Source organism: Thunnus thynnus, chromosome 22 (assembly GCF_963924715.1).
Source record: "Thunnus thynnus chromosome 22, fThuThy2.1, whole genome shotgun sequence".
Lineage (NCBI taxonomy): Eukaryota > Metazoa > Chordata > Actinopteri > Scombriformes > Scombridae > Thunnus > Thunnus thynnus.
The window spans coordinates 13,564,967-13,581,273 of NC_089538.1; the positions used below are offsets into that span (position 1 = coordinate 13,564,967).

The following is a 16,307-nucleotide window of genomic DNA, read 5'->3' on the forward strand; positions in this document are numbered from 1 at the left end:
CAGTGCCAAACCTCGGGGAATATTTCCATGCAGCACAAATTAGACCAGTAATTTACTATTTGCTCTGATAGTACAAGGAAGGTAAATTCAAAGCCTCATTGGAGACAGAGAGGCAGCAAAGGATTTACTTGAACAGGTAGATAGTGTCACTCGATTTACATTAAAGTTGTGGTTTAATCTAGTATGAAAATATAGATTAGAGAAAGAGCTCAGACTACTTTGATACCTATGACAGACATTTTTATCTCAGGCACTCTGGATCAGAGGTTCAAACAATGGATTCCAAATGATATAACAGCATTATGCACAGTAATAAAAGATGAGACTGTCATGAGTTTCCAGGAGCTAAAACAGAACTATACATTAAATAAACAGGACTTCTTTAGATATCTGCAATTAAGGAACTTTTATGACAGAGAAATAAAGCACAATGTAAAGATAGATGAAAATGGAGTAATTAGAACCATTACTGGAGTTTACAATTCAAAGAAATACAGAATAATATCGACACTATATCAGCCCCTAATGGAGAGAAGAGGAAACACAGCATTATATGTAAAGCTGAAAAAGGAACTAGATTTGAATATTGCAGAAGATGATTGGTTGCATGTTTGGAGAACACAACAGTCTACAAATAAATGTAGGTCATTCTCATGTATTTTGGCTTTGTCCTGAAACTGTGCAGTTTTGGGAAAATGTTCATACAGCTATTATAAAAAATTCTGGGTTATGATATAGATCATGTATAGTAGTGTACTTTGGTAATATGACGGGAGATATTGTGTTAAGAGAAAATGGATATTTGCTGAAGGTTTGTTGGCAGCTTGTAAGAAGCTATTACAAAGAGATGAAACCACCGACACTAGATGAATGGCTGAAAATTGTGAGTGAAATATATGATATGAAAATGTGAACTCGTACGATAAGAGCCCAAGAGGATTGATATCAAGAGAAATGGGAGAGATGGACGATGTTTACATGTCAATGACAAGATAAGAGAATGAATTATTGAACATGTCACAGGAATTTGTTGTTTGTTGGTTTGTTCTTTTTCTTGTGTTTTTGTGTGTATGTGATCTTTCTGTAATGGAAAAGCAATAAAAATAAAGAGAAAAAACAACAGTCAGGTGCCAAAATAAACATTGACACATGTTTTTCTTGCCATAATCATTCCTCCTGTTCATACTGGCCATTAGAAGATCCCCTCATAATGCATTTACAATGGGGACAAAATCCAGGAGCCTCCTTCTGTACAAAAATGGATTTAAATGTTTATCTGAAGCTAATATGAAGCTTCAGCCATCCAAATTAGTCAAATCAAGCAGATATCTATCAGTGTTACAGTCTGTTTAGTGCCAGGGTTCCTCTTTTTGTTACTATACTTCCACTGCAGCTCAACAGTGAAACACTGTCTGAGAAAACAGAAAGAAGGAATTTGATGCTAAAACAAACTGTAAATGTGGCAGATATCCACTTGACATGACTAACTCAGACTGCTGAAGCCTCATAGAAGCTTCAGATAAACTTTTAAATGCATTTTGGCTCAAAATGACTGTGTAGACACTGTGGATTTTGGCCCCCATTGCTTACATTGAAAGCACATTTGAAGGAGATCTTTTAATAGCCAGTATGAACAGGAGGAATGAGTACGGCGAGGAAAACCTCTTTCAGTGTTCATATGGGCACCTGACTGTTGTTTTAAGACAAATTTGAGGCTATGTTGCTGCTCTTTGGGTTACTTCAGTGAAAGAGGATGAATGTTCACAGACTCTGGTGCAAATGGGACCTTGACAGAAAACTGAGTCACTTGTAATTTCAAGCTGAAAAGCACTGGTGGAACTTAAATAATTAACAATAGCTCAGTTCCATTCAAGTGTCCACAAGCAATGACCTACCGGTGAACCCACATGCAAAAACTAAATGGGATCCAGCCATCATTAATGTTATCAAATGCACCTGAGTGTTTCCTCCTTTGAAAAGTGCCAAAATGCCCTCTGTGAAAAAGGTCTATAGATGCCAATAGCACAAACTAGACATGTCATACAGATTGAGGAAATAATCATGTAGTAGCCCAAGATGTGTCCTCTCTGGGAGGTGAAATGAGTTGCTGTCAACCTGTGATGAGGTGCAGACAGAGAACATGCACAAGAGAGAGAGAAGGAGAGAGGCATGACAGACTGCACCAGGTTCAAGGTATTTACTGCCAAAATAGCCTATGATAAAATATAATTATTACTATTTAGCTTTTTTGCCAATATCAAATGTCCTGAGGCCTTGTGGTTGGGACCCCCCGCCTTGAGATGTCATGATGTTTGTTCTGACATGTTCAAAATGAAGATTTGTTAGGACTTTCCACCGATCACTTAGACTCCCCAAAAGGAAATATCCAAACCACTGCACCCACACAGGTGTTTTCACTTATTCTGGCTGATTAGATCTTTTGCACAGGTTGTCAATGTCACAGTCTGTATACACCTACACTGTCCTAATCAGGTGATATCATTAAAATCACCTGTGTGGGTGGCTCAGCGGCTCCTCTGGCCCTTAAGACCCCCGTTTAGTAATGGATCCATGTCCCGTCCTTTCATCTGATGCTACCATCAGGCTAAACTATAATTTTACCCCACTTAAGAGCAGCAGTCTATCTCAAAATTTTGATCCATCCAACAGTTTTTTTTTTTTTAATTTTCTGATGTGTAATGATCATCAAAGCCTCACAGGGTCGCTATAGTGTGACATTACTCAGAGTGGTGCATACATTTGTCCTTCTATTAGAAAGCGTATGCAAACACGCCTATTTGTGGATGAACAAAAAGTAAGTAAAGTTAATGTAGAAATAATGTGGCACCAATGTGGCAGGAGAAAACTGTAACCTGCTTTGCAGGTTCTTGTAACAACACTGCAGAATTCCACCCACCTATCCAGGTAGACTATGGTGATGCATTACCAGAGAAGTGTTAAAGCCTAACTGACTTGTTCTGACTCATATAGCGAAATATTTTCCACTCACAATTTCAGTACTGTCTTGTATCTTGATTTGGCATGCAAAACTTCTCTACTCATTTCTGTAGAGAAGTTTGGCACATGTTCAGGCTGTTTGTTCTTAGAAACTAACCAATAATTAATTATACTCTAAATAAACAGGGTAAAAAAAATGCCACTACAAATAAGAATAAATGCAGGAAAACTCTAAAAGTTTAGCACAATTTAGTATTCAAAGGCAATACAACATGATCATATCAATACCACCAATATCAAACACACTTCCTGTTTACTCATGTTTTTATGTTGCGTCCTCTCTGCCTTATACTTGATCCAGTATGCTTATAATAATCCCAGAGGCACTTAATGACATTTAAAAAACATTTTTACACAGGGAATAGTTTGTGGTGCATTACAACTGCACTAATGTTCATGCATTTGAGGTTTTTTGTCTTTTATTATATATATATATATATATATTCACATGTAATCTTACATCTCTCTATATAGTTTGTTTTACTGTTACATTTTATACTGGTTGAAATCAACCAGTATAAACCTGAATGCTTTAAATCTAACTTATTGTAAATTAACTATTCACTGGCACGTTGGCAAAGAATCGTTTCTATTGAACTGTGGGCGTTTCCAGAGAAAGGAAAGTCAGTTCACACATCGTGCCGCACACACCACACTGTCCTCTCAGTTTTTATTAATTTATTTTTTAAAAGTTCTTTCTGAGCTTACGGACCCCGGAGAAAAGGTAAGAATGGTTTCTTTATCTATCCTGAATAGGATCATTTGTAGTATTTATAAGTTAGTGGATGATGTTCAAGCCCATAACGTTAGTGGTCTACTATAATACCGCTTATGGTAGATATAAATTATATTATTTCAGCCAGATATCTTTGGTTTATTTCACTCGAATTCACTTTAGCTGGCTCTTTTGTTGTTGTTGTTGTTTTTTTTTTTTGGTTTTTTTTGCAGCTATAGCAGTTGATGAAATACTCGTAGCTTAAAGTAAAGAGAACAGTTAATGCAGTGAGTCGTGTCCTACAGTGGTCAACCAACCTTTATAACCACATTAACATTAACAGCAGCAACATGTTGTATTTGAGCCTTTTACAAACTAACTAACAGATACATTTGATTCAATTTTTGTTTCCGCTACATTTAGATAGCAGTTTCCGTTGTTGAGATTTTCGGTTCCTCTTTTCATAACCATGACAATGAATTGCGTTTCACCTAATACATTTGAGTATTTTCCTCAGACTCATAAAACATTGATGCTAAACTATTAAACTAAAGCTATATGGTAGATGAACGTTAGCTAATGAAGCTATAATGCAAAAGCTCTTAATTTTTAGTAGGATATTTTAAAACTAAGCAGTCAGTTAGGGAACAAAATGAGGAAAATGCTCAATTTAAAGGTGTTATTTTAAAGCATAAAATGGCCGGTAACAGTTAGCTGAACCGTTAAGCTAACGTATGCAACTAACTAGCTGAAGCGCTGCTGCACAAGGTGATTTTTGTGATTTCTATTGGATAAAGTAACTATCTGAGAAACTCCATAGGGCTTAAATTGTCATAATAAGTCAGTTAAGAAATTATAGGCCTATATAAAACATAGCTGTTGAATATTTGTATTTGAATCTTTAAGCTACTGCTACACTTGGCAAAGCTAGCTAAAAGTTAAAGTTAACCTTAGGTTTATTTTGGTAACTAATTAGCATATTTGTAAACTCTCAAACACAATTAATGATGGAAGCTGTAATTAAAAAAATGACGCTATTGCATTGGACATTTTTTTGTGAATCAAAAATTGGCATTTATAATGTGTTTTGAGTTAAACGTAAGACTACTAGCCATGTAACTTACAGTGATATTTGTGGTGTTAGCCCACATTTAAAGTCAAAGACTTCACTAAATACAGTATATGTGCCAAAATATGCAGACACCTGAACATTACCAAATCTTAGGGAAGAGCAGTGTGGATAAAATCCTCCAACATATATTAAATCACATGTTGCAATATAACATCAACATTTGCTGAGATATAGTTAATTATTTTCTTGCAAAATCAACTTGAAAATTACTGATGGAAAAACCAGTGAAGAAAGAGCGTTTTTTTAAGTAAATCAATAAACGAAATACCATATCAAATCAAGATACTTCATCACATTGCTGCAGAAATAATGTAAACTGCCATAAAGCACAACAACCGAATGCATCCAAAGATATTAAAAGGATACCATGTAAAAACTCCCATGGTATTAATCTATTATAGTAGACTAGGTTTGCAACCGATTATTCTCATTATCGATTAATCTGTTGATTGTTTTCTGTAATTTTGCTTCCTGGATCAACAAAACATAGACAAGCCTTGATCATAATCCAGCACGTCCTGTGCATAAAGCGGTCCCCTGTCTTCCTTATCAGTTTCTCAACTTCTGTCTTGTATTCTCCAGGCATGGCCGTCTACCAGCAGCCAGCTCAGATGGTGGCAGTGACCACCACCACCGCCCACGGCCCTTCGGTATGGACTTCTGGCCTTTGCGATTGCTGCAATGATATGGGCACCTGTAAGTCAACCCAACAAACACTCTTAAAGTTGCTCACCAATTTGTGCCATTTATCACTACAAAGAACTTCTTCAACCCACTGTATAAACCAAAATGTTCTAAAATGTCAGTAGCTACATGACTACAATGAGGAACACAGTGCATATAAAATAGTGGCGCTGAGCGTCATGGTTTCCATGCTGAGATCTGAGATTAGACAACCACCACCAAACCTTTTCCTGGATAAACTGTTGAGAGAACAATCTCACCACAAGGTCCATTAAGCAGCTGTTCTGAAGCTTTCAAAAATATCACATGATCATCAGCAAATGCTCCAAAATTGTAATTTTTTAACTTATCATCCAGGTTGGCTTTAAAGATGAGGCTCAAAATGCCGTGGACCTATAACCCTTGATGTCACTGACTGACTGACTCACTGAGTGATGAAGTTATACCATTGGCCAGCTGGCCCAGTGTTTCCTTACTGGCTGTTGCTCTTTTAAAATGAATTGGTGTGAACAGTTTCAGTTACATCCTCAGGGGGGCGTTTACAGCGGAGCCCTGAAATAAGTTTCAAAAACACACTTTTACTCACTGAAGCATCTCACACGGAGGCTCCGACATTTACAGGAGCACCAACTCATGGATACAAAGAAACACGACGGATCCATTTTACAAGCCTGTACTGGCTAGCAATTAGTTAGCATTGTTAGTATAGCCGTGCCGTGCTGTGTGTAGGTGATAGTATAAAAAAAAGGTGTAGGCACGGTGTTTCTGGCTTAACAGCACCGTGCTGGGCAGATTACAGGTGAGTTCATGGTGTTTGTGTGCTAGCCTAGCGTGCTAATCCTACGTAAACATATGGATGAGACCGTCTGTTTACAGACATCCACAGATAGAAGCAGATGAAAGAGCAGGTGGTGTTAACAGATAATTCAAATTAAGTAAGTTTGTTTCAAATCAAACATCCCAAGACATGAGTGGATCATATTGTTCCTGCAACTGCATTTCTAACCTTTTTTTTTGGCTCAAATGTTGCTTAATCATGTCATGTGATGTGCTACTTCAGTACACTTTAATAACAAATATTATGGGGACCACTACAGAAAATTAGATTAACATTTAATATTATAGGAATTCACATTATACACACTCCAACTGACTATCCCTGTAACAGTTGTTTCCTATCTCTCTCTCTCCCCTCATTCCCTGTTATCTCTCAACTCACGCTCCAGTGAGTAACCTTGGTTACATGAGGCTTGTTTTGAATAAATAGTAGCAGAGAGGTTAACAAACTTTAAGGCGTTCTCCAGAAATGCAGTATTGCATTTCCATAAAGTTAGAGACTCTCGAGAGGCAGATCTTAAGGAGAAGTGACGTTCAGTATTTGTCATATTGTCAACAAATCCTGTGAAAAGACCAAAACCATCAAGTGATCCTATCAACAAGTGCTGTCTGGTTTAACATTTGTTGTCTTTCCATGGGATTTGTTGACAATAAGAAAAATATGGTATACTAGCAGTGTTATCCCTTAAAAAGGAATACTCAATAATCAAAGCAGCAGAGGCCAAGATATCTTGACTATTAGTCCCTACTATGGATTATTTTCCATACAGTAACCAGTAGCTTCTTATTAGACTCTTGCTGCTTAGTTATTTTCTCAGACCTGATGAAGCTTCTCCAGAGCCACAGAAGACACACAGCTGTTTTCACAGGATGAGTAGTGCTCCTCATGACCAGTAAACGAACATTTATTAAAAGGAATTTATGAAATCAGTTCCTCTTTCTACTTCATAGTTCAAACATAGAGAAGTTAGTTTCACTGCTGCTGTATTGTGGTAATTATCAGTATAAACTTTGTGGTCAGTTAATTTCAACAGAAGACTGTTGTGCTGCAAGATGATGCTCAAACCACGGGTGAGATAGATATATCTGAAAACTTACAGTAATCATCAAAAGTTTGGACATACTTTTCTCATTCAAATGAATGGCAAGCAGTGTTTCCCCTAGAATTTTTTGCACCAAAAAAACCCTAAAGAGACGAGGCAGGTGGGATGGCATGTTTGTGCAGTCGGCTTTGGTCAGGTGGCGCAATTTATATTTCAAAACTTAAAACAAAGTGGTCACGAGGAGAGGATGACTTAATAAGCTGCATTTATTGCATAAAAATAAGCCGTCTTACTTCTTCCCCATCTGTATTTTTTCTTGGCTTCAAAGTTTTGGAGAAAAACGTTGATATATTTGTCCGTCTTTTTCTCTAGCAAACCCGCATCTCATACGCTCTCGCTCTCACTCTGCAGTAATTTAAAGGGACTCTGATAGCAGTGGCGCTCGCATCACTTCAAGAGTTTCCTAGGCAACAACACAGAGGTTGACTCACGTTTCCAAACTGTGTCGTACAGAGGGTTCTCGTCGGCCCAGTGGCCCACCGGGTCTGTACAATTATAGAGGAAACACTGGGAAGGTCCAAACTTTTGACTGGTACTGTAGCTCAATGTTATGTCTTGTTTGATAAAGTCAAAGTTTGTATATTCTTTTTTTTTGTCTCTCCTGCCCTAAAGGTTGCTGCGGTCTCTGGTGTTTCCCCTGCATGCAGTGTCAGACAGCCAGTAAGCATGGCTGGTGCTGCTGCCTGCCACTTCTGGACGTCTGCTGTGTGGTTTCCTGCCTTCTCCGCTCCTCCATTAGAGAGAAATATGGCATCCCTGTAAGATTCTCTTTTTTCTAATTATTATTATTATTATCATTATATATATTTTTTAAATTTACTTATTTTTATTAACTTGTTGTTAAGGGGCTAGGCTAGTGGTGAGTGGTTTGAGCTGGAACCTGGGGCAGAGACTTTGGCCTGATGAACTGCTGCTGCGGCACCCAGGGGTGTCGTGAGATTAATGCATTTTTAGTAACATTTCAGCACATCAAAAAAATGGGCGACATTTACATTAACGACGCTTTATGTAACGTTTTCGAACATATCTTTTGCTTACCTGTGAAGTAAGAAGAAATTCAAGTTCCCAGTATAAAATCTGACAAGCGCTTTATACAATATTGATGTTTATCTGATAATTAACTCATCAAGAATTGAATCAAATCAAATCAGATTGGGAGCTGTAGTTGTAGTTCATTTTGGAGCAATCAGTGCATTATTTTAAATGCTTGAGAGAAGCTGTGAGATGCAGCTTTTCTGCAAGTTTCTCCTCTGAGATGATGTGCCTCGTGCACTGCTGCAAGTGTTTTCCTGAGTATTCCCTAAAGTTTCATCATAAAATGAAAATATATGAAGTTGTTTGAGGCTCATAAAACTTTATATTTAAGCTGATCACTACATGTATTGTATACTGATTCCTGGACCTGTGTAAAGCTGTATGCAAAAAATAGTTTTAGTGGTGATGCTAGTCAAATGAGGAACAGTGTACTGCACATAATGTGGACCACTGTGGACAGCTGGTGCATTCGTAGCATTCAAACATTGTTATAGTTAACAAAAAAACAAATGAGTAGTCTTGGTTAACATGAACAAACAAATCTAATTTTACCCAATATTTCAATATTTCACAGGCGCGTCGTGAAGCCTTCTCAAATAACAGCTGATGGAACATGAACATAAATTGTTTGTCCTCTCCATCATGCAAAAATGAAAATGTATCCATTAAAGTAGAAAATTACTTACTTATTCCACCTTACGCATAAAATGTTTAAACCGTTTTTCATTTTCATAGTTTCTTTATAGATTTCAGTGCAAAATACAAATAACAGACTCACTTAAATAAATAAATCACCCAGTTTTACACGCGGATCCTTATTTCTGTAAAACTAAGATGAAGAATACAACATTATTAAATGAGAATATCATGAAGTTGGAGATTAATTCAATGAACAGCCTTCTAGTATGACTCTTATTGACAACCACGCTATAATTTATTGGGCTATTTGGTCAACTTTTAATCTGCACCCTATCATTCTGCAGTGAGAAGAGAAGAACTGAAGAGTATTATTACATAAACCAACATGGCTGCTTGTCTTTTTTTGGTCAGACTATTAAATTTATGTGAAATGCAACATGTAGAGCTGCAACAGTTGATTAATTGAATGCCAAACATAGGTTTTTGGTGCTTCTCCTGTTCTAAACAGGACAACTTGGGCTCTGGGATTATTTTTAAAGGCCAAACCAAATGGGAGGAGGAGGAAACGTTCATTTATTCAAATACCCTCTGAATCTGCTTCATTGTTGTCACGGCAGCTGAGATGTAATGCTCCAGGGAAAGCAGGTGTAACGTGTACGGAGAGTTTTATCTCTTTTGGCTGGTGTTCACACAACTTCTCTGTTTTGTGTAAGTCTCACAAGTCTCATCAAACAGTTTTTTTAGATGCAGCAGGTGGTTGAGACCAAAATCGAGCAGAATAATTGAGTGAATATTGAAAAATGCTGAAAATGAAAGTGTTTTCAGCACTCATCTCACTCACTTCTTGCACTTATCCTCCTCTCCTCCCTGCAGGGTTCGTGCTGTGAAGACTGCTGTCAGTTGACTTGGTGTTACCCGTGCGTGTGGTGCCAGATGAATCGGGAGCTGAAGGTCAGGGGCAACCAGCCAACCGCAGTGGTCACCACGCAGGTCATCGGTGTCTAGGAAATGTTGACCAAATAATTATAACTGAGTTGTTATTTTTTTTCTGTGGTCTAATCTTGAAAACATACAAGTGAATTTATTTTGTAACTAGTGATAGATGGAGGGCAAAGATGTAGATTAAAAATGTAGCATTCAATTCTACTTCACTTTTACACATCATCACATGTAAATCAACTTTTATCAGCTAGAATGTATGTTGTAAACAAGTGGTCTAAACATTTTTTAACATTTAAATAAAAAATAAAATACAAAAAAAAAAAAAAGACTAGATCGGTGCTTGTGTTATATCAACTCTCAGATGAACGTTGCTTTGGATTTAAGGAACTTGTCTGTATATGTATCTTTGATTCTCTGTGGCCAGTGAAATATTCCTGTTTCAGATAACAAGCTCCTATTGCAGCATGAGTGAAAAGATAAATAATTTTTAACACGGATGACATGATATTGATAGACCAATGACAAATGATATGTGTAAGATGTATTAAATCTTTGGATGTTCTGTAATGACACAAGACATCATCATAGCATCTTTTCCGTCACCCATTTTATCCTTTTTACTGGATGTGGATCACAAACTCATGATGTGAAAGTTGGCGAAAAAAACACGGTTTTCGGTACATGGAATGTTGTAATTGTCGATAAGTGATTCATGCACTGGTTGCACTGCAGGTTCACACCACAGGCAAGAAACTAAACTGATTTTGGGAGATATTTAATCAACGTTGTCTATGTACATGCTGTTCTACATGTACAGCATGTCAGCTCTACATGTTCACACAAACAGCTTCAGGGAGAGAATCTGAGTGATTTAATTAGCTGTAAATACTTCATTATTATATTATTTTTATTAAATTATCATATATATATATTTTATTTATGTATACATCACTGCTAATAAGGTGTGTTGACATGTAGTTGTTGCATGTTGACATTATTTAATTAATTAATTAATTCTGATCCACACAAACTAAAAAGGTAAAGAAAGTGAGGTCAACTAGTTCAACTAAAGACTAATGTTTTGGCACAACCACAAAAATACAACATTTTAGGACATTTTTTTTGTATGTGAAAGCAAATAAAAGGTAAACTGTGATAGACAAAATAACATTAAAAAACCCTGTAGAAAGATTGAATAATTGATTTATAATTAAAAACTCAAGTTCTTTATAGCCAAAAAGCCGCATTTCTCAGAGACCTGGAAACATGTTGATATGCAAGTTTTCAAGATAATCTGAGACAACTAACTCTAAACTCTAAACCAGCCGAATGTGTCCCCAAATCATGGGTCATTGGTTAAAAAAAAATGGAAAAATGTTTGGGCAACATGAAACAAAAGCAAAATCCACAAAGAGGAACAGCGTTCGCAAGTTGAAACCAAAACACAGATATTGAGGATGTATGGTGAACAATAGTTCCACAAGTTGTAGGGATGTTCTTTTATATGTCCACCTTTATATAGAAATGTGTACAGTGGTTATTTATTCATCTCAACGTGCACACACACAGATGTACAGTCTGGTGACAGTGAAGACTGAAGTGGTGATAAAGCTTATGATAAACCCAAGACCAGTCCAATGTCATCTTCCTTTTAGCATACTGTCCCCATTTGTTATAAGTACTTTTAGAGGATAAAAGAAGTCCATCAGTGACTCTTAAGCATGATGGCAATTATATTGATGATCTTAAGAAGGTAACATACCAGATGGAAGAACATACTGGACTGGATCCATACAGGGACAAACAGGATAGTGGTGTTTGCACCAAAGCACTACACAAATCCACACAAGAGAAATGTGTATTCGTCTGTAGAAGATCTGTCTTCCTGCATCAAAAAGCCTGAGATAAATAGTGAGGTTTGAAAAAACTGCCCTGCCTTCAAATCTGATGGCAATGCAGCACACAAAGAAGCCAGGACAAACCTTAAGAGCCGAATCAAGACCACCAAGCAAAAGCACGCTACAGATTTGAGGACCACTTAAACAAAACTAACCCATGGCACATGTGGGAAATCATTTGATCTGTATCAGATTGCGATAGCTGGAGAGCTGAAAGATTTTTTATTATCAAAAAACCCCCTCAGACAATCATTCTACACCAGGGATACGTACTGAACCCACTGTTCCTGCACACATCTCTCAGCTTAAGGCCTTTGCCCTTCAGAGGTTGGTGCAATGAAAAACAAGTACAGGGTGGAGGTGTACCTTGTGGGAAGGTACCACTTCCTGACCATCAACATAGAGAAAACAGGTAAATATAGATCACAGGAAATCGAGTTGCTGTGAATGCGTGCCACTGCTCAATAGTGAAGCAGAGAAAAGGACCCCTGGTTTCAGGCTTTCACGTGACGTAAAGCAGCACCTGCACTAGTTTAGGAGGAAGCTCGTCGACTTCTATCGGTACTCACTGCTTAGTGAGGGCAACCAACATAATCGATGGCTCGCTTCACTCAAGTTCTCATTTAATCTTCCTACCACATTAATAAATTTGGATGTGTGTGAGCAATGTTTACCTTATCTTTTTGTATTGGTACCAAATCTTTGGTATTTTTAGCCACAATAGCAGGGATGGCAATGTCACTGTGATGGTTAGTCCACCATCTTTGGTCCAGGCTGAAAAAACTCAACAACCATTGGATGAATTGCCATGAAATTTTGTACAGACATTCATGATCCCCAGCTGATGAATTTAATGAGTTTGATGACCCTATCAGATCAGATATATGATCAGATCAAAATTTCAATTTGTTCAATACTTTGGTTTATGACTTAAATACCCCCAAAACTAATAACATTCAAATCAGCTGTACTTTATGCTAATTAGCAAATATGTGAAACTATGGCGAACATGGCAAACATTATACCTGCTAAACATCAGCATGTTAGGATTTAGCTAATGTCAGCTATGCCCAAGTACAGCCTCATTGCAGTTGTAAATATACTTTTGTTGCAGTAGATAATGACAATAAAACTTTCCCTCTTTGTCTGCGTTCTCCTCTTTGTGGTGATAGTTATAATGACGATCATGTCATCAATGGAGGAGTTTATTTAAAGATCCCCTCCAGACATGTATTAAGGCATCTAAAAGTACTCTGCTTGGATCAATAATATGTGTCTGAAGTACAAAAAAAAGTACAATTACCACGTTAAAATCCTTAAAATCACATCTCCTCCTTTGCTCTCAATAAAAATTCAAGAATCTATGAATATGTAAATATGTCTCATCTCAGAAGTTTAACTGCTGGACACAAGATGTCTCCTACCTCACTGTAAAGTCCGTTCTCAGTGTTTATGCACTGAAGGCTCCAAGTTTCCACATCACACTTGTGTAAGTTGAATACTGGACCACGATTGGCTCAAAACTAGTTGTGATCTCACAAATCATACTCGTAGACCCGCATTTTGAAACGAGATTTTCAATGAGCACAAGAGAAACTTTCCACTTTCAGCAGATAAATGTAAAAACAGACTTCCAGTGTCAAACTCTGCACATACATCATTCTGTACAGTGAAGCTCAAACATCCAACTGAAGGAACAAGAAGAAAAACACATCTTGAGTGATGGGGGACTTTAATAGTTTTCTCTCATTTTTCTATAAAGCTTTTTTTTTATGTTCAAAACACTGATAAGTGTTGCAGCTGGAACTGAGGGGAGAAAAAAAACAGGAGAAATTGGAACATTTCTCTGAAAGACAAACAGTGAACACTGTGATGCAAAATGTTGGCTGAAAACACACATTCAGTTTGAATATCATCCAACTTTGTATCTTTGGGAAAAAACACTTTAGGAGAGGTATTTCCTGTTTGGCAAAGAGCACTGATTTTGTCTTGAGGGTGTGTTGATCATGTATGGGAGCCTCTCTTGCATTGTCACACACTACAGGTTGGTTAAAATACTGTTTTGTTTTCTAACCTATAAAAAGAGAGTCCTATCTTTTTCTTCTTTCTTTTTTTTTTTTAAATCTTACATTGTGAATACTCAGCCTGGGCACAAGAAAGGTGAAAAAGGTGGCTTGCTTGTGATAGTTTCAAACTGCATCATCTGAGTGCCAGTGTTGCAAACCGCTCACACCTCTGCAGAAGAACTCTCACCAAGGTGTTTACATGTTAAAATTTTCCGATGTAAACTGGAAAATGAGAAAGTAAAAATCTTTAAAACAAACTAGATTTGATGCTAAAAGACATTTCACTGCCATGTTTACCTTCTTTAAACACTGCTTGCAGAGCTATTTATCGTTTTGCAATAATCCATTGCAAACTTTATAGATCCTTGTTGACATAAGATCATGTGTCATGGACCTCAACCTAGCGACAAAAGCTGTGCACTTATTTCAGCAGGGATTGCTTTCATTGTATTCTTTAAAAAATAACTTTGTGATGAATGTGGTTTAGTTCAATCATGGGTCATCAGAGCAGTGAAGCACAAGCACTTTAATTAAGGTTACATTCACTGGTTCAGTTATTGGTTACTGAGCAATAAACTCAGGGATAACACTTTATATTACAGACTCATAATCTCAGAATAATTTGATAATGAGAAATATGTAATTTTGTACTAAATAAAGGGAAAAAAGAGACACCGGTCATTTCTGAGTTTCCTAAGTTAAGTAAGGACAAATGTGAGATTCTCTTATTTAGTGCTTTTATTTGTTTTACTTATGTAAAGGATGAAAGTGCAAGTCAAGCAAATATAACATTTGGGTATGTTATTTGACCTGGCGGTTGTTCAATCTTAGCTTCACTCAGTTGAAAAACATTTCCAAGTTTGTCCTTTCTACATACAGTGGTGATGATGTGCATACAGTCACTAAAGTGTTTATAATGCTTTTTACATCGACAGCAGGTGGTGCAAAATGCAGCTAAAACATTCAGAAGTGCATCTGAAAGAAGCTGAGGATGCTTATCACACTTGTTTGAGCTGCTCTTGTGGATTCCTATCCTAATTAATTAATGTATTCATATATTTACTGTCACTGTTTTTATTGATATTGTTATACAAGCTGCTGTTTGAAGTTTCCCCACTCTACTACATTTTATTGCTTGCCTGTTTTATTCTCTCTACCTGTACTTTAAGTCTTATTTTGTGTTTCACTGGTAATTTCAAGTTCACTAAGTTTCATTTTTCCAGTTAGTCAAGCCAGTACTCAGGAGATATAATGACTCAACTCATATGGGTTCATTATAACAAGAAAAAGGCAGGGCCAGTGGCCTTGAGTTCGGTAAACTCCCTGTTTCTTTTCCTTAAGTTTCCAGATATGATTTAGTTTCCTTTTTCGGGAAATTGTGGAGAGACAAGATAGGGAGTGGGACACGGAGTGCAGGAGTATGTGTTTCGACAGTGTAGCCGAAGAGTGATAGCCAGAGGGAGGTCATGACCCGCCCTACTCTGCCTCTGATTGGCTAGTGCTCGATGCTTCAGTTGGTTGGATTGGTTGGTTTTGAGGTATGAGGACTGCGATTGGTTAGAATTAGGGTAAGGATGTCACAGTTAGCCAATCAGAGGCAGAGTAGGACAAAAATATCGTTGCCAGTGAAACACACTGCGTTTTAATCTCAGATAGGAACTCCTGGTTCCCAAAAACAAAAGAAAGATAAGGGAGAGAAAAGAAAGGGCGACAGTATGTCTCCCAGTTTTTCACAAATAATGGTGGGTGTAGTCCGTGAGTGGTGGAAATTAACCTGTTAGCTTAGTGAAACAGGCTACTTATGCTCCCCTTACATAATTTCTTCGAGTGTTTACATTTAGCTCCGCTTTTAACCGACATTTAATCAGTGCAGGCAAACTTTTATCAAGCTAGTCACACAAAATCAGTTGTACCTGTCCGTGCCTGGTACCAGGCCCCGCAGCTTCAGGCTTCTTCCTGTCTCCTCATCCTCATCCTCCCACCACTGAACCAGCCCTGCTCCCACCTGAGGGAGGAGGTGAGCAGCATTGTGAGCAGAAAAATGATTAAATCCTTTTCAATGATAAGAATTCAAACACAATTTTCCCACATAATGATCTTTATATGAAACAAAAACAACTTGCAGTCTGTACCGGATGCTGGACAGTTTGAAGCATTGAGTGACTGTATTAAAGTGACAGCCAATGTTAAAATAATACATTCAAGTCATATAGCCAAGTTATGTCTATGTTTATTTTT

At 37.4% G+C, this 16,307-nt stretch overlaps 1 protein-coding gene across 3 annotated transcripts; it reads left to right on the forward strand.

Moving 5' to 3' along the window:
- Nucleotides 1–2,005: 2,005 nt before the first annotated feature.
- ponzr1 (plac8 onzin related protein 1) lies at nt 2,006–10,682 on the forward strand. 3 transcript variants are annotated; one of them, XM_067579345.1, is made up of 4 exons: nt 2,006–2,193; nt 5,448–5,561; nt 8,102–8,247; nt 10,037–10,682. In XM_067579345.1, the coding sequence occupies exons 1-4, from the start codon at nt 2,100–2,102 to the stop codon at nt 10,166–10,168; spliced, it is 486 nt and encodes a 161-aa protein (XP_067435446.1). In that variant the 5' UTR covers nt 2,006–2,099; the 3' UTR covers nt 10,169–10,682. The 3 variants fall into 3 exon arrangements, with proteins under 3 accessions (XP_067435446.1, XP_067435447.1, XP_067435448.1); XM_067579346.1 differs by lacking the exon at nt 2,006–2,193 and adding an exon at nt 3,594–3,742; XM_067579347.1 differs by lacking the exon at nt 2,006–2,193 and adding an exon at nt 4,276–4,501.
- The last annotated feature ends 5,625 nt before the right edge of the window (nt 10,683–16,307 follow it).

What these genes read in the sequence shown, in the direction of transcription:
- ponzr1 (XM_067579345.1), top strand. Translation starts at nt 2,100, where the DNA reads ATGAGTTGCTGTCAACCTGTGATGAGGTGCAGACAGAGAACATGCACA. An exon ending in CAGACTGCACCAGGTTCAAG is followed by an intron (nt 2,194 to 5,447) that starts GTATTTACTGCC and finishes TGTATTCTCCAG; the next exon opens with GCATGGCCGTCTACCAGCAG. An exon ending in CTGCAATGATATGGGCACCT is followed by an intron (nt 5,562 to 8,101) that starts GTAAGTCAACCC and finishes CCTGCCCTAAAG; the next exon opens with GTTGCTGCGGTCTCTGGTGT.